This window comes from Xenopus tropicalis, chromosome 5, assembly GCF_000004195.4.
Source record: "Xenopus tropicalis strain Nigerian chromosome 5, UCB_Xtro_10.0, whole genome shotgun sequence".
In the NCBI taxonomy this organism is placed as follows: Eukaryota; Metazoa; Chordata; class Amphibia; order Anura; family Pipidae; genus Xenopus; species Xenopus tropicalis.
The window spans coordinates 26,807,586-26,834,408 of NC_030681.2; the positions used below are offsets into that span (position 1 = coordinate 26,807,586).

Consider the following 26,823-nt stretch of genomic DNA (forward strand, 5'->3'; position numbering starts at 1 on the left):
AGCAGTTCAGAGAGCACTAGAGAAGATGTGGAAGCCATGGAAAGATATTGCTGGAACAAGGACAGCTTACCCTGTGGGAATTGCACGAAAAACATTGCCTTAATTAGCAATGTGTTCTTTCATTGATAGTGCCAGTGTCAGTTGTGCACGCAGACCAGACAGTACTGGTTTGTTGGATCTAGATTAGAAATGTCAAACAATTAACATGGCTATGAATTTTAATTCAAGATATAAATATTTGTCATTTTTAGCCGGTATCTATATAGCACCAACATATTGATCAATCAGTAACTACACGCCCTGCTCATTAGAAGTTACAGTTTGGAAGAGTATACAGGGAATAATGTCCCCCCAACTGAGAAATAAAGGGATATTAGGCAGGTCATGGAACTCGGGTAACTCCTATATCCTCACACTGTATTTTGCTACAGGAAGTACATAATCTTGTATAATACACAAGTCGAGTCATTTGACACAAACAAAATCACTAAGCATCAGTTAAAACTGATAACATCACTAATCACTGTTTATAAGGATATAATTTACAGGATATTAATGGCTTATATATATATATATATATATATATATATATATATGTGGCACACACAGGGACTTCAAGAAAAAACAAAAAAGTTTATTAATTGGATTCTGTCCTTTTATTAATAACTTTAGCCAGCACCTAGGGTAGTTGGTTGTTTCTGGGGTGTGCTCCTTCTGTTCTTTTGTATCAGCTTGCTATATATACACACACGTGTAGGATCTGTTATCCAGAAACACATTACAGGAAAGCTATCTCCCTAACCTTTTTTCTCTGTAATAATAAAACAGTACAATCGTAATGGGTTTAATTAATATTTTAATTATTTTATAGCAGACTTAAGGTATGGAGATGAATATATATATATTCATCTCCATATATATATATATATATATACCAGGAAAATTTAATAAAAAAAAGATACTTATTTTATTTAGATCGACGTTTCGGTCCTCACCCGGGACCTTTATCAAGATCATTTACATACATATAATAGGTATAATGGGAACTCCAAGGTGAGTTCTAATATCCTTATATTTTACAACAAGTTTTAGTAAGTCGTGACAAATTACATCATTAAACCCTTATTATAACTCTGTTTATAAGGATATCATTTACATGATATTCATGGCTTGTATATATACAGTATATATATCTTCTAGATTGTAAGCTCTAATGCAACGTAATAATACAGGTTAAAAATCGTGGAGACTGTTATTGTCTTACTATTGGGGGCAAATTTACTAAAACTCTAACATTTCTCTTTTTTTTTTTTTTTATTTTAAAATTCAAATAAACTCGTAACCTGGCATGTACTGAAAAAATTTAAATGAAAAAGTCGCAGGAAAGGCTCAAAAATGTTGTATTTTTTTGCCAAAAATCCAAAACCTCTAAAGTTTCGAAGCAAAAGAAGCATCCTCCAGGGGAGGGATATCTGCCATTGACTTATACATGATCTCAGCAGGTTTTAGCTGGTGAGTTGCCGGATTTGGATTTTTAGCTATTTTGAATCATAGTAAGTCTTTAAAAAGTTACAGTTAGTAAATGGCCCCCATAGTCTTCTTACCTATTGAATTGCACCTCTTGTGGGTATTAATACTCTATTTTATGCCAGTCTGTCAGTGAATGAGAATGAGAGTCGGTGAATGCGCCACCAAAAGCAAGTCATACAGCTATTCCAGTACATATAGAAAGAGAAACAGATAAGTATGGTAAACTTTATAAATAATTAAAAAAAAAACACTACATGGGATAATTACAAAAACGGATCTTGAGCATTAATTGAATGAAACTATATAAGCATTATCTTTAATGGCAACAGGTGGAAGGTGCTGCCATTTTGACCACAGTGGTCAAAATGGCATGAGTGCCAGAGGTCTAATGAATGTGTTGCTTCCAGTAGTTAGACACCATTGAAGGTCTTCTTCTTTAGTAAAAAATATTTATTTTGATTTTGTTTATAGCCTTTAAATCCTAAAATAGATAAACATGAAACTGTTTCCAACCAGTTAGTGTTGGAAATAAAAATGAAAGTGCTATTAAATCCTGTGGGTTTGGACAGTAGCCATGAAGAAGGTTCATTCAGTTTTCTCAAACTCCAGAAATGCAAAGAGGCCGCAACCTACAGAAAGATTTCATCAGAATTCACTAGTTAACTTAAAAAAAAAGAGCTCTCGGAGGATAAAAGGTGATAAAACAAAGGCTTCTTCTCATTTGCACATGCTCTAACCTGTAGAAACTCAAGTTAAACATATTTCTCATTAAAAGGTTTGGAAGCGTACGCTGGCTCCCACCAAGAACATTTTGAGTAAGAAAAGAAGCCAAGCTTAGGAGTTGTCTCATTAGGATACCAAAGTCAAAGACGCGTTTGTTGCTGAAGTCTGTTATTGCTAAATATTGTGACAGGCTGCTTCTCCTATCTCGGTTTTAAGGGCCATATCTAATAACATGCATGTCAATCTCTGCAAGTCGATGGGAGAAAATATGCTCGGCATTTATTTGAAATGTCTTCACATGAAAAAATATACCCGTAGTATCGATAACAATTAGCTTACAATGGCTGCTGTATTCCGGGGCCGACTTAAGTGTTGAAAGGATAAGAAAGTACTTTGGAAACTTGACAGATTTGGAAAATAAGAATTTGCATAATTGCAGCCAGAAGCATGACCTGGAAATGAAATGTTTTGACCTTTTAGCTGCATGGTTTCCTGCATGCATTGTGTAGGCATCCAACAGTGTGAGAAAATTACAGGCGAGTTCGCCAGGACTACGGGCATATCTTTGTAACACAGCAGACACTATTGTGTAAATGTCATTTAGATCAAATGGTGTACATTGTGTGCCTTGACAAGGCAAAAATTATAAACTGTTCATATTTTTCTACCTGTCATAACTTCATCTGGAATATCAATTGTCTGCAGTGTGCACAAATGGCTTTCCTGCTTTAGTGCCTGCAGTCTTATCACCGAGATAATGTTTGGAGACAAAGAAAAAACATAAATCATTATTTAAAGGAAAGATAAGAGTGCCAAGTTACAAGGAAATAAAGCTTGTGTTAGGTCATAGAATTGACTGAATTGATTGCATTTACCATGTTAACTCTCATGCAATTAGAATACGTGTTTTTAGAATAGCTAATCAGCTTTATCGCTAGTAAAACTGCATTAAACTATATTAATGTTATTATATTATAATATTATTATATTATTTAACATTAAGTTTCAATGTATAAGAAATTGCACTGAATCGGACAGGCAATTGTCAGATACTGCTGTCAATCTCATTTCTAAACCCAGGATCTTGGTCTTTATTACTTTTGCTGGGACATTTTTTCCATTAGATGTTATTGGGATTTGATTTCATTCACCCCCAAGTACATTAGTAAGGCTTGACCCTATTGCAGGTTGATTAGGTCTTGCTTGCATTTAGCATTCCAATTCAGACCTAGTGTGTTCAATTTGTTTAAAGTTAAGGTCAAGACTCTATGTAGGTACAGAACTTTCTTTGTGCATTGAGTGTTTTTCTACTAAAGAAAGAAAGAGCCTTCCCTAGTTGCCACTAAGTAAGAAGCACAAATTGTCAAGCAAGTATTCCAGCACCCGACCATATTCTCCCTGCACCAAATTTTACAATCGGCATTAAGCATTTACATAGCACTTTATCTGCCTGCCAGATCCGGGCTTGTCTGTTAGACTGCCAGAAGTGTAGCACAATTATCACTTCGGGGAACCCGTTTCCACCTCTACAGAGGTCAGTGGCATAACCCATTATATATGCCAAGGCATGGCAATGTACATTGAAATGTGAAGGTAGTGTGCAGCTGCCCACCCATAAACAAGTTCACGCTTTTGATGAATAATTCCTGTGCTGATTTTGCTTCCAGAGACAGTTAAGACCTCAACACCATAGGGCACATTTACTAATCCACAAATCCGAATGGGAAAAATTCAGATTGGAAACGAACATTTCATGACTTTTTCGTATTTTTGCGATTTTCCCGTCACCGCTATGACTTTTTCGTAAATTGTCGCGACTTTTTCGTAGCTGTTACGACTTGTGCAAAGTGTCGCGACTTTTTCGTAGCCGTTACGATTTGCTCGTATATTGTCGCAACTTTTTCGTATTGAGCGCTCGTAAACGTTGGGCAAACCTTTCCGACTTACATGATTTTGGAAGCCTCCCCTAGGACTCAATGGCACTCTGCAGCTCCAACCTGGCCCAAGGAAAGTCTCCCATAGGACTCAATGGCACTCTGCAGCTCCAACCTGGCCCAAGGAAAGTCATGATACTGAAGCTTGAATGAATCCGAAACTTTCGTACTCGGCGCGACGGCTACGAAAGAGTTGCGACAATTTGCGCAAGTCGTAACAGCTACAAAAAAGTCGCAACAATTTACGAAAAAGTCGTAACGGCTGCGAAAAAGTCGTAACGGCTACGAAAAAGTCGCGACAATTTACGAAAAAGTCGCGACAATTTACGAAAAAGTCGCGACAATTTATGAAAAAATCGCAACAATTTACAAAAAAATCGCAAAATACCGATCATTACGTAAAAAACGCATTCGGACGCTTTTCGGACGTTCGTGGATTAGTAAATGTGCCCCAATGGGTCCTATTCATGGTTGTTGAAACCTTTATAAGTTTCCTAACTCGTACTTGGTTTCAGGCCCGATCATCATCACCTTTTTTCCCCTGAGTGGGCTTTTGTAAAAAATAAAAAGTTTATATTTTAGGTGGAAAGCCTGTGTGGTAACAATCCCTTCCTGCTACAGCATCTCCGATGTAAGGTCCCAAGATACAATGTAATTTAAGCTGGCCGTACACGCACCGATAATATCGTACAAAACCTCGTTTTGTACTATATTTGGTGCGTGCATGGCAAGAAGGCGAGTCGAGTCTGCTGATATCGGTCGACTCGCCGATTGGCCAGGTTAAAAGATTTTGATCGGGCACCATAGAAGGCGCCTGAGCAAAATCTGTCGTCAGGGCTGAATCGGCAGAAGGAGGTAGAAATCCTATTGTTTCTACCTCCTTATCTGCTGTTTCAGCCCTTAAGATTAGTGGCGGATTTAACGATCTTTAGTGCGACCGATGGTCGCACGAAAGATCGCAAATCACCACGTGTGTGGCCACCTTTAGACAACAAACACTATTCCAGATAATCATCTGTAAGGTTGGTGAACACAAGCACAGTTGGCTTATGCTGGTTTATCTAGTCGTTTGTATGTTTTAAAGTTGGGATTTCCATAAGTATTCTAAAAGGCCTCGCGGCACACCCCAAGGCATAAATGTTAGCTGCTTTACCTATAATATCCTCCTTATCTCAATTAATTGGTTCCTATACTGTTACCATGTCTATAGTATGTGATCTCAAATTTGAATTCAGAGACTATACTTTTATTACATTTCTGCCCATACTTCTTTGTTTTATAAAGAAATATTGTTACATTTATCTGAAATCCTGTTGTTATAAAGAAAAAACTTAAAAACAAAAAAAGAATATCCTGAAGGATTCCCAGACATCCAGTGTATGATAAATCAGCCCCATTATATGTTTTGCTTGATGTATTTCTTGATTGATTTTTGCTTCTGGCAACATGCTGTGCACAATTACACGGTAATTTAAATGGTAAAGATTTAAGTAGTAATACGTTTAATGGTATAACGATAATAGATAGGGGCAAGCGCATAGCAAAAAAAATTATGTGTTTCAAAGTCAAAGAGATAAATGGATTTTGCACGTTGTCAGTTTAAATTTGTGGATTTACTTAAGGTTTTTATAGGAATCCTGTGCTAATTCATTTTTACAGTATGTTTCAGATCTTCACACCATAGTATAGAGAATTCACGTTGGCTTGGTGTGTCAGGGGGTGCAAAGTTTAGCAAGTTTTACCTTCACTTTACACAATCGCAGATTTTGACAAAGCCAAAATTATAGGAAGGCCATCTCTCACAGAGTCTATTTTATGCAAATAATTCTAATTACTGGAAACGATTTGTTCTCTATGTAATAAAACAGTAGCTTCTAATTGATGGTTACTAAGCTGCATGGATCAATATTGGTGGCAAAACAATCCTATAGGGTTTATTTTTATTTATTTAGTGTTTAAATGTACTTAAGGTACAGTGATCTAAATTATGGAAAATCCCTTATCTGGAAAACTCCAGGTCCCAGGTTAACATGTCCCATACTTGTACTACAAATGTTATTTCTAATTTACATATCCACAGTCTTTTGCCATAAGTTCCCTCAGGTGGCAATTTTAAGGACAATGGCATGGTATTTCTTATTTCAGATGTCTTGGCCCTGTATCATTAAATAGCTCACCAAAAGCAAAAATCAACCTTGTGCGTCTCCAAGCACATTGCCTGATTAATACTAGGATGCTAGCCTGGTTAGTGATTGCCAACTAAGTCAATGGGGGTAATTTCAGGCCTGATTTTTAGTAGCCCAAAGTACCGCGAATCCGTATAAGTGGCCATATTGGTGGAAAGATCTGCTTGTTTGGCGAACTCACCAAACGAGTGGATGTTATAGAGTAGGGCCACCTGCTTTTACCTGGTGGTCTGGTTTTACTCGTGTCTGGAGCTTTGCAACAATGCCATTTTCCAAGAATTAAGGAACTAGGAATCTTTTGCAAATATGGATTTTTCAAATATATGGGCTGGGTTAAAAGTATATAAATAGAAGTCTGAAAAGCATCAGTGAAAAAAATATTATCCTTTTATAGTACTATTAACTCCCCCCCTTCCCCGCACTTTACCCTGTAAAAAGTGACTTCTCTGGAGTAGTACTTGTTTAGGCTGATCACTTTTTCAGTCATGGTATGGGAATGTTTCCTTATCATCTAACTAGATGCACGTTCCAATGTATCTATATGATGGCAGAATGTAAGCTTTTCCACTGATTACTATAATTAATGTAGTTCTGACATGTTATGTTGAAGTGTGCAGCCAATTTTCTGACTAGGCATGCAATTCCAGAGAAGCCAAGGCTGGGGTGGCACAGAAACAGTAAAAGCCAAAGGGCTTTGTCTCTTTCCTATCTATTTAGCTAATCTTGGCCTATTTAGTTTATTGCTTAGTACATCCTGTATTATACATATGAGGGCACACGTATGTCTGCAAGTGCAACAAGCAAAATGCAATTTTGAGGCCACTCGTCTTTTTTTTTTTTTCCACCACGCAGTGTTTTTTCCCTAGAATTCCTGTGTCATTGCGGCCACAAAGGGGCAATGCTCTTAATGCAATTGCTCTGCACCTATCAAAAACTATGCTAGTCAGATTCCAAAATATTTGGTGCAACTGCACCCTGTTTGTAACAGAGCGCAAAAATCAGTTGTGCCAAATATTTTAGAAGTCTACATGGCATCGTTATCGAGTTGTGATTGACCTATGCACCCTTTTCTTTTGCCTAACTGATTGATGCAGGATGCAGAACCCTGGAGCTACCATCTGGTCCAGAGGTGGTAGCCAGGGGACTGAGTGGCACCGAACGCAACTATATGGAATTGCAAAGAGCGCATTTTTTTTTTTTTTTTTTAAAGGTTTATTTTTCTTTTTATTGATAGTGAAATAAAATGTTAACATAAACAAACAGGTTACATATATGGATATGAGTGGTTGGTTACTTTACACAATACAAGTTGGTTATACAGCTTTGTTATCATGAGTACAGTTTTGTTGCAAGGTGTTAATACGGACGCGGTTCTTTTAAGGGGTGAGGGGCCCATTTGATTCACACCACGTGGCCCAGATTTTTTCAAATTTGCCGTGTGCCCCCCTGGTCTCATAGGTAAGTTTTATAAGGGGTAGGGCGGCATTGACGAGTTGTTGCCAGAGTTCGAGCGTGGGTACACTGTTGCCCATCCATCTCATTATAATGGCTTTTTTGGCGTAGAATGTAAGGGATCTAAATCTTATTCTGGCTGCATTGGTGGGGAGCATATCCTCCACCGTGCCTAGGAGACAGGTTGTGGGATTGATGACATTGGGTAGCGCTAGCACTGTTGAGATAGTGTCCATCACAGCAGTCCAGAACTGCGCTATGGGGGGGCAGCTCCAGATTAGGTGAATAAAGTCCGCTCGGGGGGATTTGCACCTGGGGCAGCAATCGTCAGGCGCTTTGCCGAACCGGTGGAGTTTTGTGGGTGTAATATATAGTTGGTGCAGGACCTTGTATTGGATCAACCTGTCCCGTATGGAGATAAGGAATTCATAACAGGTTTCTGTTGTTTCCTCCCAGTGCTCTAGTGTTAAGCTGGGGATAGCGGTGGTCCACAGGTTGTATGCACGTTCGAAGGGTTTGACATTAGTTGCCAGAAGGTGGGTATATATTCTAGATAGGAGCTTTTTGGTTTGGGGTTGGTATAGTGTTGCTTCTAGGTCCAGTGAGACCAGGGTTGGGGTTAGGGTTTGGAACTGCGCCTGAAAGGCGTGCCTGAGCTGTAAGTATCTAAATAGATGTAGGTGCACTTGGGGTGCTTTTCTTCGCAGTTCTTGGTGTGAAGGGAATTGTGCACCTTGGACTAAGTCGCCTAATTTTTTGATCCCTAGTTTGGGCCAGATTGTGAAGTCAGGTAGGTTCTTGATGTGGGGGAGTAGGGAGTTACCCCATAGGGCCATGTGGGGAGATAGATGTGGGAGTGGGTGGCCTAGGAGTTTGAGTGCCACTGCCCAAGCTTTGTGAGGGGTTTTGAGTGAGTCGGGTAGAGCACCTCCGTCAGTAATATGTCTGTAGGGGAAGTTGCCCAGACCCTCCATGGAGTTAAGGAGGGAGGCATGCAGGGCCATGTTGGGGTTGTACGGATTGGGGCAGAACTGCCAGTGTAAATATGATATCTGGGAAGCCAGGTAGTAAAAGAAAAAGTGTGGGAGAGCCAGGCCTCCTTGTTGCAGTGGTGCTGCTAGGCGTTGCCAGGAGATACGCGGTGTTTTGTTTGCCCATACATATGGTATTATTAGGGTGTTGAGTTTGCGGAATAGTGAGCGTGGGAGGGGGTATGGTGTGGCATGGAATATATATAGGAGTTTGGGGAGAAAGACCATTTTCAGTAGGTTGATACGCCCCCAGAGTGTGAGTGGTAATTTTACCCATGCTTTCAGCGTCTGGGCCATGTGGTCCATCAGTGGGTCAAGATTGAGCTTGATAAATTGTGTGGGATCGGAGTGTACATGGATGCCCAGATATTTGAAGGACTGGACCCATTGTAATTCCATACCAGTTGGGAGCGGAATTGCCGGTGTTTGGTCTAGGGTATATACTTGGGATTTGTCCCAGTTTATTTTGAGACCTGAGAATTTGCCGAATTTCTGGATCTCTAGGAGAAGTGCTGGGAGCGATTGGGCGGGGTTGGCTAGGTATACCAGGATATCATCCGCAAACAATGATACCTTCTCGGATATATTGCCGTATGTGAGACCTTGTATGCTGGGGGAGTTCCGTATAAGTATGGCCAATGGTTCAATGGCGAGAGCGAATAGGGTAGGGGAGAGGGGGCAGCCTTGGCGAGTGCCTCTAGAGAGGGTAATGGGTTCTGAGGTAATACCGTTGACTCTGATTTTGGCTGTGGGGTTTTGGTATAGCAGTTGGACCCATTTGATGAACTGCTGTCCCAGGCCAAATCTTTTGAGGACCTCCCATAGGTAGGGCCATTCAACAGAATCGAATGCTTTCTCCGAGTCTAGGGAGGCTATGACCCTCGACCCGGTTTCCCTGTGGGGGGTCTGTAAGTTTGTAAATAGTCGACGTAGATTGATATCTGTCGCTCTGCCCGGCATGAAACCGGATTGGTCGGGGTGGACCAGGTCCTCCACCACCTTTGTTAATCTGTTGGCCAGGACTTTTGCCAGTATTTTGGCGTCTGTGTTTATTAGGGATATTGGGCGGTAAGAGCCGCATAATGTAGGATCCCTGCCAGATTTGGGGATGACCACAATTAGGGCTTCTGTAAAGGATGGCGGTAGGGTTCCCGTGTCCCATGCATCTTGGAGCGTGACTAAAAGGTGCGGGGGTATTATGTCTGCCAGCCCTTTATACCAGTCTGGGGGCAACCCATCCAAACCAGGTGTTTTGTTGGAGGGTAGGGCTTGTATGGCAAGTTGTATCTCAGCTGGTGTTATGGGGAGGTTAAGCCAGGCTCTCTCTGCTGGGGAGAGGGAGGGGATAGGGATATTGTCTAGAAATTGTAGGAGTTGTGGGGTTGTGTGTGAGGCTGTGGACTCATATAGTTTCTGGTAAAATTTGGCAAAGGTGGTGGCTATTTCCCTGGGGTCACTTAACAATTTCCCTTCGGAATTTTTGATTCTAGGGATAGCTGTGGTGGGGTTTTGAGTTCTGGCAAAGAACGCCAATAATTTGCTGTTCTTGTCTCCCTGGTCGTATATTCGCTGGGAACTGTACAGGAGGGCTTTTTTAGTTGTTGCTGTGGATTCCCTGTCTAAGGTTGCCCTGGCTGCCAGAAGAGAGGAGTAGGTGAGTGGGGAGGGGTTGGCAAAGTGTTGTGCTTGGGAGTCCGCCATTTGTTGCTCGGCAGCTCTGACTGACTCTTGGGCTGTATGTCTAGCATGGGCAATAGCCCCGGAGAGAGAGCCTCTCATGACTGCCTTGGAGGCCTCCCATACTATGGATGGGGAGGCTGTCCCAGAATTGAGTTCCCAGTACTCCTTATATGTTTTGGCCAAAGAGCGCATTTTGACACAAGTACCTGAAAGTGATTTTAAACACTAATTGCAGGGACCACAGCTGCATTTGCAGACATACATGAGCCCCATGGTCTGTGTAGAACTAAAAAGTTTAGCAGTGCCAGCCTTGCAGCCGCAGCATGTTCCACTCAGATGAGCCGGAGACATGCATGCCTTTGAACTTTCCTGCTGGTGACCTACAGCCTGACGGAGTATTTTCCAGACCCGTTTAGAGCATATCCATCATACAGTACATGAATGGCATGCTTCTCCAAAGGTCCTCTCTCCATTCATTTACAAACTACTTTTGAAGGACAATGTCACCCTGTTTTATCCATTTGTTGTTATGTTGTGCCTTTGTGCTGTGGATTTGCTTTGGAAACTCTGAGCTTGCAGCTGTTTCAATTGTCTTAGCATTATTCTAGGTTTGCACGTCAATGCTTACATCTAAAAACTCACAATGAGAGGCCTGGGTTCTTCAAAGTGAGCAGGATCCTTTCATTACAAACCTTTTGTCTTTCTTGATGTTTCCCTTCTTCCAGTTATTTAGATAATCAGCCACATTAGGCAAGTTACTGGCACACCCTCATGGGGCAATGCGCACGAATCGATTAACAAGCGAAGGCACTTGCACAAGATTATCTCGGCGGGCAGTGAATTTGACGCATTTTGGCCCTAATTGTTTGGGCAACATTTATAAAAAGGAGAGCATTCATGTAAGGGCTCTGGCACACGGGGAGATTAGTCGCCCGCGACAAAACTCCCTGTTCGCGGGTGACTAATCTCCCCGAGTTGCTGCCAGTTGCCATCCCACCGGCGACAATGTCAGTCGCCGGTGGGATGGCACACGCGGCAGCACGATTTCTGGAAATCGCCGAAAAAGCCTTGCGAGGCAACTTCGGCAATTTCCCGAAATCGCGCCGCCGCGTGTGCCATCCCACCGGCGACTTACATGTTCGCTGGTGGGATGGCAGGTGATGGCAACTCGGGGAGATTAGTCGCCCACGAACAGGGAGTTTTGTCGCGGGCGACTAATCTCCCTGTGTGCCAGAGCCCTAAAAGGTAAAAATGCTACAAAGTACAAGGTAATCCAAGGCATTTGCTCCAAAAGACTGTAAGATCTTCATCAGGAGTATTGCAGGCAAAAGCCCCAAATATCCTTGTGTGCCACTGGCTTTGAAAGGGTGGTTCACCTTTAAGATAACTTATAGTATAATAAAGAATGTACAATTAGCAGCTTTGCGTTTGGTCTTCATTATTTTTTAAAGTTTTTGAATTATTTGCCTTCTTTGTCTGCATGTTTCCAGTTTTTACATAGAAGCCACTGACCCCGCTAGACCAAATATTGCTCAGTGAGGCTACGGTTTTATTTTGTTAATTTTTATTCCTTACCTTTCTATTTAGTTTATCTTCTGTTCACATTCCAGTGCCATGGTTGCTAAAAACTAAAGATGAGCGAATGTTTTCGGCAGGCATGGATTCGCAGCGAAATTTTGCATTTCGGTGTCATCGACTTTTTTTCGTGAAAGGCCCACAAAATTTTGCTGCAGAAAATTTGCAGTTGCGTCAAAGAAAGTTGCTTATATCAAAAATGTTGTGTTTCACAAATTTTCCACCGTTTCACTAATTTTTCAGGAGTTTCGCTACTATTTAGGCAAAGCGAAACAGAACCAATTCGCTTCTTACTACTTACAACCAGATAGCTGCTGAAATTCCAAGCCGGAAAGCTGCTGAAATTAGTTGTAAGTGTAATACGTTCTGGTAAAGGAGCTAAATGGGAATTGGGCTTTGTAGTAAAGAGAAAAACAGCCATTGCTATTGCAGCTGGAAAAGGGCAGTGACTTCCATTGTATTCCCAGTTATGTTGTGTAAGCCGCTTGCAAGCCTGTGCAGTGTATCATACAAACCGCTCTGCAGGATAAGAAACTTGTGTCTCAACCCTTTCTCCTTGTAGATTGTAAGCTCTTTTGGGCAGGGCTCTCTTCACCTCCTGTATCGGTTATTGATTGCTTTATATGTTACTCTGTATGTCCAATGTATGAAACCCACTTATTGTACAGCGCTGCGGAATATGTTGGCGCTTTATAAATAAATGTTAATGTAATGTAATAAGAAAGGCCACTGATTCATTGAAATGGGATAAATATTAATTTTTTTTCCCTAATAGTGTTTTACTTATATGTTGGTAAACCAGCAGTGTGCTATTCTATGGGAGCCTGTATGCATATATATATGTATGTATGGAGTAGAATACCTTCCTTGGCCTGTCCTGTGGATTTGGAGAAGACTACACTGGATGCTAAGCAGGTGCCAGATTTTTCTGAGACGCAAACACCTGCCAGGCAACTCCAGATAACTCTGCAAGTCAGAGGCATTTTCCCAGGCTCCCAAATGAATGGTCACTAATAGCCGTGGGAGAGGGCTTTCCACTATTATACACTGTACCACAGACTCTTTTTGGCAGCCATGTGGAATATCGAGTCAACTTGGCTGTGACTCCACTGGAAAACAAGTGTTGCAGGATAGTTTTACAGCTTAAAAACTCACTGTCTGATATTTCCTTTTACTGTCCTGGGACTATGAATTATAACAAGCAGGGCAAATTACCACTCCTTCTATGTGATTACTCATTCCACAACTTTCAATGTTCAAGTTTAACCTTAAGGAGAATTTGGTAAATCTTAGAATTTCTCTTCGTCACATTTTCACATCTGCTGCTGGTGATTCTGCAGCATTAGCTTGCCCTCATACAAATCGTACCTTTCCCCACAACACTGAGATTCATGATAAGTTATATAAAGGAGAACTAAAGCGTAAAAAGAATATGGCTATAAATGTTGTATCGTATATTGAATTTACTGAACCAGCTAAAAGCAGCAGCCCTATAGCAGTAATGACCCGTACCTTTAAAGTTGTGCACAGCAGCTCCCCATACTCTGATGTTGTTGGGCCAACTGGCTCCATTTTATCTAAGCTTAGGGGTCATTTTTAATCATCAATCATTAGCAGAAAGTGAGGTTACGTATGTCATAGCAGCTTATGTTACAAGGCTGGTTATTAAAGAGTTGTTTAAATTACCCTGCAGTATGATGTAGAGCAGTGGTCCCCAACCAGTGGCTCATGAGTAACATGTTGCTCTCCAACCCTTGGATGTTGCTCCCAGTGGCCTCAAAGCAGGTGCTTATTTTTTAATTCCTTGCTTGGAGGCAAGTTTTGGTTGCATAAAAACCTAGATGTACTGCCAAACAGAACCTTATGTAGGCTTCCAGTCCATATAGGGGCTATCAAATAGCCAATAACAGCCCTTATTTGGCACCCACAGGAACATGTTTTATGCTTGTGTTGCTCCCCAAGACTTTTTACATTTGGATGTGGCTCACGAGTAAAAAAAGTTGGGGATCCCTGATGTAGAGAGTGCTTTTCTGAGGCAATTTGCAATTCTTCAATTTTTGAATTATTAAGCTATTTGTTCAGCAGCTCTCCAGTTTAGAATTGAAGCAGCTATCTGGTTGCTAGGGTCCAACTGCACCTAGCAACCAAGCAGCAGTGAGACAGGAGGGCCTAAATAAAAAGTTGGGTAATAACAAAATTGAAGCTTGAAGTTTTTTGGCTGCAGGGGTCAGTGACCCCCATTTGAATGCTGGAAAGAGAGGAAGGCAAATTTAAAAAATAAAGACCAATTAAAAAATTGCTAAGAATAATCCATTTTGTAACATACTTAAAGTTAATCTTAAAGTGAATCTTAAAGTGAACTACCCTTTTAATCTATTCTGTTGCAGAATGTACTTTTATGTTGCCCTGAAATGTGAGTTTGAATTAAAGGAGAAGGAAAGGTAAAAACTAAGTATCAGAAAAGTCCATGCAAATACAGCCATAAGCACTCACAGAACTTCTGCTCTGAGTGAAAAGAAACATCACATTTCTTTCCTTGTATTCTGTATACATGTCTTATGTATCAGACGTTCTCTTTGCAAAATCCTTCCGGGCAGTCTGCTCAATTTGCTCCTCTCTCCCCTCCCTTCTTCTCCCATCTCCCCCTCCCCTCTCTGCTGTGTAATCTGAGTTTAGAGCTGTTCCAGGAGCAGCGTGCTGGCATGGAAGTGACATCAGACCGAGCTAAAATGGCAGCTGCTATCTTAAATTTACAGAGAGAGTTTCTATGGTTGTTTACACAGGCATGAGATATAAATATAAAATTCAGCATTTCTAGCTTAATTCTTTGTTAAAGGGGACCTGGCACCTTAAAAATAATTTCAAAATCTTCTCTGTGTTTGTTATGTAAAATAAACTTCACTTACACTATATAAATAATATACATTTTGTTTCCTTCAGTGTTGGAATTACACAATCTCAGCAAGCAGACAGGCGCCATTTTGAAGACACTGTGATTAAGGGGACTTTTTTTTACCACCCTAAAATCTTATGTATGTGCCAGAATGGGGGACCTGATGCCTGTGCATTGGCTACACAATTAGATGGAAAGGAGGGAGGGGTGAGTGCTGAATGGAAAGTGAAAGTAATTGTCTGCCCCGCTTAAGGCATTGAGGCGGGGCAGGCAATATATGACTGACAACTTGACAACTGGGATTTTTAAATGCCTTTATAAGGGGTATAATGGTTATGGTAATAAAAAAAATATTCGAAAAGGACTTTTATTATTTATTTCTGGGTGACAGGTCCCCTTTAAGCTTTAGTTTTCCATTAAAGGTTTCATAATATCAGTGAATTACGTGCTGTGCTACCATTATATTGATTGTAGCACTGTAACGGGGAAGTATGGGGTTTTATTGCTGCTGGAATCAGGGCATGTGACAGGCGAGCTCCATATTATGCCAATCTCCCCAGGTATTGTCCTCCATTAGAGATCCCCCTCCCCAGGTTGTACATCTTTGAAGTATAAACCATAAAAATATTTAAAGGAAATGTATAGTATATGAATAGTGGGATTTTTTTTTCCATTCAGCAGTGGAATTTAGAGGTATTTGGGTGCACAGAACACTGCTCCACAAGAAGCTGCCAAGGGCTGATATTTCCCATAGACATTAATTACATAGCACCAACTATTAGTAAAATAATACTACTCTTTTGAATGTTGTAAAGAAATGTTCCCACTCAATTATAGATACATAAGAGCCATGAATATCCTGTTAATTATGTGCTTATAAATGTTGCTTAGTGATGTCGTCAGTTATAAAAGCTGATTAGTTATGTAATTTGTATCACATGACCCACTGAATCTTGTCAGTTATAAAACATAATGTACTCCCTGTTGTAAAATACAAGCATTTTAGAAGTGCCTTTATCTGGCCATGGAACTCCGCCTTGACTTCTAATATCCTCCTATATTTGACATTATTCCCTTTGTATCATGCCTTCTGTCTAGTGAAAAGTAAATGGAAGAATAAGCCTATTTAGAAACACTTAGTGGCAGCTTTATCAACATTCAAATCTGAAACTAATTTCTACAAAAGCCACAAATGGCGGAATTGAAAAAGCACAAACAAAAAAAGACACAGGAAAAACATGAACACCACAATTTTATTTTGGTGCACAAAATTGTGAAAAAAAACATCTAACATTAGTAAATGCCCCCCTCTGAATCAGTAGAAGCGTTATATTGTTGTCATGATAAAACTTCTGTTGGGCCTTCATTAGGGTGGTTCACAGTTCCTTTCAGGCTAGTGATGTGCCGGTTGACCCACAACCTTGAGACCTGCGGGTTTGCCCTTAGGTCAGGTGGGTTAAGGATGAAATTTGGGCAACCATTGTGGGTTTGGATTGGGTGCAGGTCAGACTGGGGAAGTACACTTTTCCTCTGCTCTGTCTTGGAACCTAAGGCGCATACAGAGCGGAAAGACATGGGTACGGCTTGGGTGCGGGTCCTACGCTGTCAACATTTTGCAAGTTATGGTTTGGCAGATTAGGGTTTGGTGCAGGTTGAGTTTTTCCCTGACCTGCACATCACTATTTCAGACTCCTGCCTCTCAGCTGAGAGCAGTCTACTATGGGCACGAGCACAGTCTCACTCACTGCCTGCCTGGAAGCTAAACCACCATTGATTCACTTGTTGAGAGATCATTATATTTCTCAGTCAATGAATGGATCAAACCAAGTGTATAGAAGGGCAGTGAGTAAGGTTGCACCATCACACAACAGGCAGCTTACAAGTAGCTGGAGTCAATTTGGTGCCTCCCAATAGTAGCTAATCGCCAGTTGTATAGCAAAACAACATTAGCATTTAGCAAAAGCAATGACTGTGTTATGTTTTGTTTTGTTTTTTTTAACCCTCCAGAAAAATTTGGAGACCACTGGGTACCCATACCTTGAGTCCAGTCATGCAGACCCAGCAATGCAGACATCTCTGCCAGTTCAGCCCAAGTGATTCCTTTTTATTTAGAATATTTTATAGTATAAGTGCAATACACGGTGCCTTTCTTGTATTAGCAGTTCATATTGATTCCTTCATGTAATAATGTATTTTTTATTTTGTGATCTGGCATGCAAGTTGTTAAGTACTTTGAGGTCCATTAGGAGAAAAGCTCAGTGGAAATGCTGGTTCGTAATAAAAAGAATAACTGCAATGACTAAGAAATAAAACAACTATAGAAAACCAGTTAATGTTATATCATGCGTAAAAGGCTCTCGATTCCGTCCTTGGAACAGCGTGTCAGCCTGCAAAAGCTCCGGTAATGAAAGTCATGAAGAGTATATTACCATCCAGATCATCTGAAAATGATCAGCCTTTTACAGCCACTTGTTGAGTTCAATTAGTAATCTTGCCCACCCAGATTGTTGTAGTTTTGGCAGGCACCGCGTTTTTAAAATCAGGGTTACAGTGTTAGTATTCTCTTAGCTAACTGTCCATGGAGTGTTAGGCTGTTTTGTTTGGAATTACATGCTTGCTTTTCTTCCTTTGAATTGGGGCCAACGCTCTGTTTAAAGCAACAAACTTTTTTACATAATACTTGCAGGACGTTGGTGGAAATTCATTTTTTTTCTTTTTCATTGTAATGGAAATGGAAAACATAATTGTGGTTTTTCCACGTATCCTTTGGAATTAGCTCAGTCAACATGTGAATTGTCTCTAAGGTAAAGTTAGTCAAAGGATGGCTGGGAAGATGCTGACATTTCAAATGTAGGTGATCACAGTTATCCATTCTGGGTTGTCTGTAGTGTTTGGGGACTATTCTTGGAGTATGTTCTCACCATTCCATATAATGAACCATAGCCTGCTCTTCCCTATGACCAACTTCAGGCCCAGACTGGCAATCTGTGGGTTCTGGCAAATGCCAGAGGGGCTGCTGTAAAATGCCATAGACTGTCCTATTTAATGGGCTGGTGGGGGATGTTTGTAGCTCTGTGTACTGGAAATGCCAAGGCCTATTTTGGGTCATAGTCCCAGGCAACATGGTCTCCATGTCTTAAGTTACACAAAAGACATTAGCTTTATGCATTCTAGTGAGGTTTGTCATATTACCCATTGTGGCTAAGAAATTCCTAGTCAGGGACATGTTATAGAACCCCAAAATGGGAAGAGGTAGAACCCCCACCACCGCCGCCACAGTGAGATTGCAGCAATGAGTACGTGCTAAAGGCTATGGGGGTCATTTATCAACACTGGGCAAATTTGCCTGTGGATGGTAACCTCCATTGCATTCATTGTTCTACCTGCAGGTACATATCTTCACTACTAAATGACTGCGGTTGCCTTGGGCTAGTACTGAACCCCAAAACATATTGTACATTTCTGCACTACTTCTTTAGTTAAACTTTAGTTCTCCTTTAAAGTATACCTTGCTATCAAGCTTAAAGTATACAGTGTTATCAGACTTCAGTTGTGCAGTTCTATCAAGCTTAAAGTATACAGTATTATCAAGCGTAAAGTATACAGTGTTATCAAGCTGAAAGCATACTGTGTTACATAATTAACCTTATTTGAAAATAATCTAGAGATAACATTGCTAGCAGTTCACGGTAAATCACAGTTGTTTGTCTTGAGTGGTTAGTTATCAATAAAATATGACAATATTTGCATTTCTCTTATAGCAACTTTATTGATAGGTTTCCAATTATCTCTTGTAGGAAACCGATTACGTATTGCAGCCTACTTCATTAAAAGATGGGTGAAGCTCCGTTGTGTTGTGAAGCGACAGTATCGCGGTATGTAAAAATATATACAATTTTCCTTATATATTGTTACTTGAACTGCTTTCCAGACCGTGCCAGTAGTTTAAACGGCTCACCTATGGGCCTGCCCAACCCGGTATCTGGGTTAAAATCCTACAGATGTCAGCAAGGTTTGATTTTTCCATTCGATGATCACCACATTGATGGGTTTATATGCTTCTCATCTGAAGGGACTGTAGGCTGCCTTTTGATCCTATCGTGGCTGCTGGGCCAAAGATCGGATCAGCTAAATATTGACCAACCCCAGGGTAACCAAATCTAGGCTAGAGGCTGCCAAACAAGCGGATCTGGCAGTGTATGGCCACCTTAAGACTGATGTCACATGGGGCAGTTTCTCCGCCAGCATATTTGAGCTGATGGAGATGTGCCCGAAACTAGCCTGCCACCTCCTTATCACTTAAATGCTAATTCAATCAGCACTAAAATATTATTGGTCATTTATGTTTCCCTAGGGTGCAAGTGCTGGGGCACTAAAGGGTGCAAGAGCTTTTTCCCTGGTGAATGCTGGCTCTGTCGCTGGCTGGCAGAGCAGAGCAGAGCACAGCATCCGAAGGCTCAGCAAGCCGTTGTAGCTGTTGTAGCTTGTGCCTACTGCCCCACCTAGCTTGTGTGTCTAAAGTTAGAGTGTGGGAGGGGGGCAAATACTAATGCAGGCAGTGTTCAATTCAAGGGGCTAGTCATTGGTTTCTGAGTCCCATTCAGGAAAAGCAAAATACATGGCCGATTGTGGCCCTTTTTGTACTTTGTACACTGCATTCTTCAAAGTAAAATTGTCATTCTCACTATAGTTTGGGGGTGCAGTACAGAAGGCTGGATTCATTGTGCTACCTGGAACATATGAGATTATGCTCTACTGGAACATGGTGCCCTCTGATTTCTAGAATAGATAAATGTAAAATACATTTCTGTACATTACTTTTTCATTGGCATTAGCTCCTCATTGAGTCTTCTTGAGAAAAAGTATAAAATAGTGATTTTACTAAATTTGCTGTTCCCACTTATTTATTTAACACATTGTTCAGTGAAATAAACAACCATTTATTGGCTCAGAATTTAAACACAAAAAATCAAAAACCAAAACATACTATAGCAAACAATGGAAAGGTACATCCCAGTGCTTCATGGTACCCACTCTCCTAACGTGTTTCGCACCATTGGGTGCTTCATCAGAGGAAGTCACACTTATTTACCCTTTGATAAATCACAGCTGATACAGTATGTACAGTGTATTTCTCTCAAAAAGATTTTCAATAATATCACTTTTCTTGTTAAAGGAAACACAATCTGTTTCCTTTAAATGTGTCCACTCGGATTACTTTACCTTTCTATCTCCATTAGCATCTATAGAGATATATTTAGAGACAAGATCAATCGCCTAATACTTGCCCTTAGCAAGAAGAACCCTTAAAATAAAGTGGTGGGAACTTACAATCAGTATGGCTAGCTATAACTACTGAATGTTAGATGGAAATCATTTGGTAAGGAAGATACCTCCTTGAGCGAAACACAAGTATGAACATTGAGTATCGCAGGTCCCACATGATATAGGTTTCACCCTCCAGGATAACTGCTACAGAGCTGGATCTTATATTATACCAAGTCACCTATTCTCTGTAATATGAGTCAATATTGTTCTCGTCAGTCTCTCTTGCTAAAAAGAAATGTAACATGAAACCAACTTTAGCCTTTTGTTATGAAAGAAAATGCTTTTTTCTCAGGCTCTCTCGGGTGGAATTTTTCACTATATTATGTCACCATAAACATTAATAAAGGTTTGTGTATTGAAATTTAAAGGCACAATATCATCTGCTGTCAAATACCTTTGCCTGCATCTTGCGGTCGTACAGTCACATGATTCCCAAACTCTCAATTGATTCACTTTATTAAATACAGTGTATTTGTTAAACTGGATGAATTGTATATGTATGTGTATTTATCTGCTACATTGGAGATCTATTGTTAGAAAATCAGGATTTTGTCAGCTCTGCAAATAAAATTTGTCTTCCAGACCGCTGTGTCTTGTGATGCAGAAAAAATCAAGCAACAATTAAAATCAGATAAATTCATCATGTTACAATTTCCCTCAAATACGCATATGCTGACAACCCCAATAAAGCTGGTAGATTATAGTTAACTAGTTTATATTAGGGATTCACCAAATCCATTATTTTTGGGTTCGGCTGAACCCCTGAATCCTTTGTGAAAGACTCGGCTGAATACGGAACTGAATCCGAATCGTAGTTTGCAAACGGAAATTAGGCTACTGGGGGGTTAAATAGGAGAACGTGCTTAATTTTTTATTTTATTTCCCTGTTCATTTAACCAAAAGTAGGGATGCACCAAATCCACTTTTTCGAGTTCGGCCGAACTCTCAAATCCTTCATAAAGTATGTTATTTATGTTTTGGAAGGGTTAAATTTTCAACTGAAAACAAGGTAAATTTGCATGATTTTTCGGATTTGGTTCGGCCAGGAGCATAAATTTGGCCGAATCCTGGATTCAGTGCATCCCTAATTTTAAGGAGTCGGTTTGGCCAGACATTTGTATTCGGCAAAATCCTGCTGAAAAGGCTGAATCTTCAGCCAAATCTAGATTTGGCGCATCCCTAGTTTATATATTGAAGATTTCTCTTCTTAATTCATTGCATGGAATGGTCATGACTGGGAACATTAACAACATTAATTGAACCTTTTTTTTTTTTTTTGAACGAGGGTGTGCCCAATTCCAGAAAATATTTTTATTGTGGGATGCACAGTGGCATAGGCACCTGCCTAGGAAAAATTATTTGTGGAAAAAGAGGGGGCCCAATCACAAAACATATGTTTATTGTATGGTTCACAGTGTTATACTTCTTGAGTGGCTCATCATACAACCATCTTGTATCTCCTCAGGAATGTGGTATTACTTGATTTATGTCAACCACTTTCTCTACCAGACAATGGATAATGGTGTGATGGGATCTAGGGTTGGCACATACAGCTATCCCTACCTTGGCCCAGCTTTGTACATAGCTCCCTGCCAATCCTAACCCAGTGCCCCTAATCCTCACTAACATGCTCAACACACCACAACTCACTACATTTACACTGGGGGCTATAAGCTTTCCCTCTGTTCACCAAGCCTCATTACGTCATTGATCGTTTCATCTTCAGGACATTTTTTCTACCGAGAAGTCATCAGGATAAAAAGCAAGGCAATGTCTCCCAGAAAAACATATAACTGTTGATGTGGTTGTGGCAGATAGAGGCAATTGCCACCTTAAAACCTGGATACCTGTTTTTAAGACAGGAATGTTCTATAATCCTGATTATGCCTGGTTGTTCTATAATCAAGGAACTTCTCATAAACAGTATTTTGTCTGGGAGATTTTCCCTGGGAGAAGTTTTTGGATAAAATGCCAGAAAATATCGCATGAACACTTGCAAAAAAAGATATTATACAGAGATATCATACTTGTTTTTCCACCAAACCTATTGAACTACATAATAAATCCATTTGGATCCTTATAAATAGGTTTGGAGAAGGTACAGATACATAATACAGATACATATTTAGGGCACTCCATGGGATTTTGCTTACAAAAATGAAAAACCTAATGAGGTTACCAAATGCATCCTTCCTCAGGCCAGAAGCACTACTTTAGGTACCTCCCAGCCATATCTACAGTATATATTATATTAAGTTTCCCTTTAAAAGAAAGTTAAAAGCTGTTCGTTGTATACATCTGCACAGACATACACATAAAACCTAATTTATTGCAGATAGCATTGTTTTAATTATTTTATGCTTTTAAATGCGTTTTCCTTTCCCACTCGTTGTGTCATTCTTCATGCCCTTGACTGCTCAATTTGTACTAAAACCTCCTAGCAACATACAATTGTGTTCTTGTAAACAAAACAAAATATACAGTTTGGCCAAACTGCTTAGCATGGCTGCCAAAAGTGAGATTCTGGATTTCCCTGTGCAATGTATTTCTATAGATATGGGCTGATCTCATCTCCTGCTAAAATATCTTCATTAGCTATTTCAGTTTACAAGGGCTATAAATCAATTCTTAAATGTTGGACTGAGATAGATAGATAGATAGATAGATAGATAGATAGATGATAGACAGATAGATAGATGATAGATAGATGATATGATAGATAGATAGATAGATAGATAGATGATAGACAGATAGATAGATAGATAGATAGATAGATGATAGACAGATAGATAGATAGATAGATAGATAGATAGATGATAGATAGATAGATAGATGATAGATAGATAGATGATAGATAGATAGATAGATAGATAGATGATAGACAGATGAGATAGATAGATAGATAGATGATAGATAGATAGACAGATAGATAGATAGCAGTCTTGAAATTCACAATTACATTCCCTGGGCCAAAGTGTCAATGGAAGCCACACAGAGATGGTTGTGCATTTTGCAGTGCAAACTACCAAGCATAACTACTGATATAACTCCAAGAGTCATGAATGAAAGTTAAGAATCTAACTACACTGGCATGCCATAGGTTGAGCTGGAAAATTATTACAATTATCAATATTATAATTAATGATTAATATATTATAATTAATTATCAAGCTATGCCCCTGATCTTCCTGGCTGTACCCAAGTACCATTTCTTCATTTCATATTATGGAGAAGGAACCTTTAAAGTAAATTACTCCTGAATAGCCCTAGCCTATGTCATTGTCAGCTGCCTTATAGGCTTTTTCAGAGGACAACAGCTTGCAACCTGAGTAATCCTCTGGTACATAGACACATCATAAAGTCTAAAGCAGAAATATAAAATCTTTAATATTTGTAAATGGAGGCTAAATTAGAGAATAGCTAATTACCCAAAACTGCTGTTATTATTTACAGTGCCCGTGGCTCCCAATCAGACAAAATGTAGTTATTTAATATATCTTGTCTTCATCATTTATTTACATAGTACCAACAAGTTGTGCAGCACTTTACAACAAAAATAAAAATAATAATACACCAAACAAAGGAGTGACATTACATTAAAGAATGAAACAGAAGGATTAGAGGGCCCTGCACGCAAGACATAATATCTGCCTTTTTATATAGAATCGGTACCATCACTCTTGAAATAATTGTTTCCATTGCAGGGTTCTGAGATGTAAGTTTGTGTAAGTACCTATTCATGTAAAAGCTTTTTCAAGAGCTTCCATCAGGCATATTAACATGTACAATTGTGTCTCTCAGCATATAACTTCCTCTTAATTGTTATACCAACATGTAACGTTTTCTTAACTACCCTCATTTTCTTTTTGACTGTCAACGATTTTTTTTCCTCCCCATTTTATTCATTTATTTATTTTTTCAGAACTGCACGTGTTTCCAGACAGATTTGTGGTCTGTGCAAGTCAGCTTGAACCCGCCTCCAGCGTGTGGGTAACTGAGGCTGCTGCTACTCTGGTATGTATGTGAGAGTAGTCTTTGCACATTCATATTATTATTATTACAGGTATGGGATCTGTCATTCAGAATGTTTCAGACCTGGGGATTTCCAGATAAGAGATCTTTCTGTAATTTGGATTCCTATAACTAAAGTCTACTAAAAAATGATGTAATTAAATACATTAAAAACATTAAATAAACCCAGTAAGGATTAATTATATCTTAGTTGGCATCAAGTACAGGTACTGTTTTATTACTACAGAGAAAAGGGAATCATTTAACCATTAAATAAACCCAATAGGGCTGTTCTGCCCCAATAAGGGGTAATTATATCTTAGTTGGGATCAAGTACAGGTACTGTTTTATTATTACAGAGAAAAGGGAATCATTTAACCATTAAATAAACCCAATAGGACTGTTCGGCCCCAATAAGGGGTAATTATATCTTAGTTGGCATCAAGTACAAGGTACTGTTTTATTATTGCAGAGAAAAAAGTAAATCATTTTAAAAATTTGTATTTGCTTATAATGGAGTCTATGGGAGATGGCCTTCCTGTAATTCAGAATTTTATTGATAACAGGTTTCTGGGTAATGAATCCTATACCTGTATTATTATTATTACTACTACCATTATTGTTGTTGTTATTATTAAAGCATATTTACTCTAAACATATTCCTCAGTACAATAGATGGGTGTATACATTAAACATACAAGAAAACATAGAAAACAACCAATAACCAGTACAAGAGGTGCTTATAATCTAAAAAAAGAGCTTAACATTTAAAATCTGTTTATTGGTGTGTTAAAACTGGAGCACTGGGTTTCCCTATATCCAACAAATTTCATCCAAATACACAGCACATGAGGTGGCCATACAAAAAGTGTATAGAGGGGAGCACAAGACAAAGTGCAATAATGCTGCAAAAGTGCTTTTATTGCTGTGCTATTTTTTGAATCTATACAGGCTGAGAGTGCAGCTCTATCGTTTGGGGGTTGATGCACGAGGTCTGGAAGGCAGTACCACAGTCGAGTAAGGTGGCCATATGGGTCTATAAAATTTGCTGGGTCAGAAGCTTAACAGCTTGTTGATTTGGTCCTTGCTTCCATGGTCTACACACCGTCAATGTGATTTAATTATTTGGCCAGAGGGCCAAATGATTGAATCATTTTTATATGCCCTTCTCAAGGTGGGTATATTGGGGAAAGATCTGCTCGTCTGGTGACCTTGCTAAACAAACAGATCTTTCCATGTATGCCCACCTTTACTCTGAAGCAAAAAGGAGAGAAATTTACTGAAAAAAAACTTTAGTAATACCGAGGGTAGAATTTTTTTTGTCCAAGCTTTTGAAATATCTGTACGTCTCTTGTAGATTTAAATGTCATAAGTAGAGCCCTTGTTTCAGTTCTTTATGCTACTGTGACGCCTATAGCTATGTAAGCCGTCCCCTGTAGGCAGCACCATTATGGGATAATTATTGCTGTCACGCCCCGCTATTGTTTATAATAATGCAAATTCTAGAAGTAAGGGAAGAGGAGAAGGTAAACCTTATCATTAAGTCATAGCTTGGCACCAGTCGGCCACTGCATAGTTTAAGGTAAACAGGACCATGTTATTTTCATGTTAGATGAGGAGTGAATGAACAGCCTTATTGACTTCTGCATGCATTCATATATATGGGGAACCCATGCAGGGCTCTTAGTAAGTTATTGGCTACTGATTCAACTGAAGGGCTGTGCCGTTAAAAGGGTAAATCAATACAGAAGTGAAAACTAACTTTCTCTAAAACCACAGCAACAAATGTGAAAACATAACCCCTTTAGCCTATGTCACTCATTTCAACACATAACTGCCTATAACAAATGTTTAGTCCAGGATTAAAGGGGATCTCCATAATCCCCAGCTAAGTCTACTGCTTTGAGGGCAGTCATACAGATTTACCTGGGCCTTCATTATGGGTTAGACAATGACCCCTGTGGACTCATTCTTTCCTGTTATTCAATATATTTAGTGTCAAGTTTCACCTGCTGTGACTCTTTCCAACAGACAACATATGGGAGTAAGTTACAGTCCTCTGAATTAGTGGCAAATGTTGGGCCTGCAGATATTACCCAGGCTACCCCTCTTGTGGACAACTATAGACTTATGGGAACAGCAAAGTGGGCAAATTTAAAGTGCATGTTAAAGGGTAACTATCATTGCTAGTGAAAGTAACAATCACTGAAAATATTTTCCTTCTTTACGGGGTTTTAGAGAATGTCATATTTGTTAGCTCCTTAATTAATGTTTGCTAGTGTAAGCTCCAGTATGACAATAAATGGTTATACATGCAAAAATTGTTAGGTTATAAAATAATTTGTATGTAGGGATACGCCTGGTCTAGCAAAGTTGGATTTTTTTACAGCAGAACAAAACTGTGAGAAGGCAGACACACTTATGAGCCGTAAGTACTTCAACATCTATATTAGAAATGCTTAATGGAGCAGAATACCTGT

At 39.7% G+C, this 26,823-nt stretch overlaps 1 protein-coding gene across 5 annotated transcripts in view; it reads left to right on the forward strand.

Annotated features, from left to right (window-relative positions):
- Positions 1-26,823, forward strand: part of slx4ip (SLX4 interacting protein) — a 93,708-nt gene that overhangs the window by 44,631 nt on the left and 22,254 nt on the right. For all 5 annotated transcript variants that reach the window (XM_031901418.1, XM_031901417.1, XM_012962570.3 and 2 more), the window contains 2 exon segments: positions 18,802-18,879; positions 24,255-24,346. In XM_031901418.1, coding sequence (XP_031757278.1) covers positions 18,802-18,879; positions 24,255-24,346 — 170 coding nt within the window.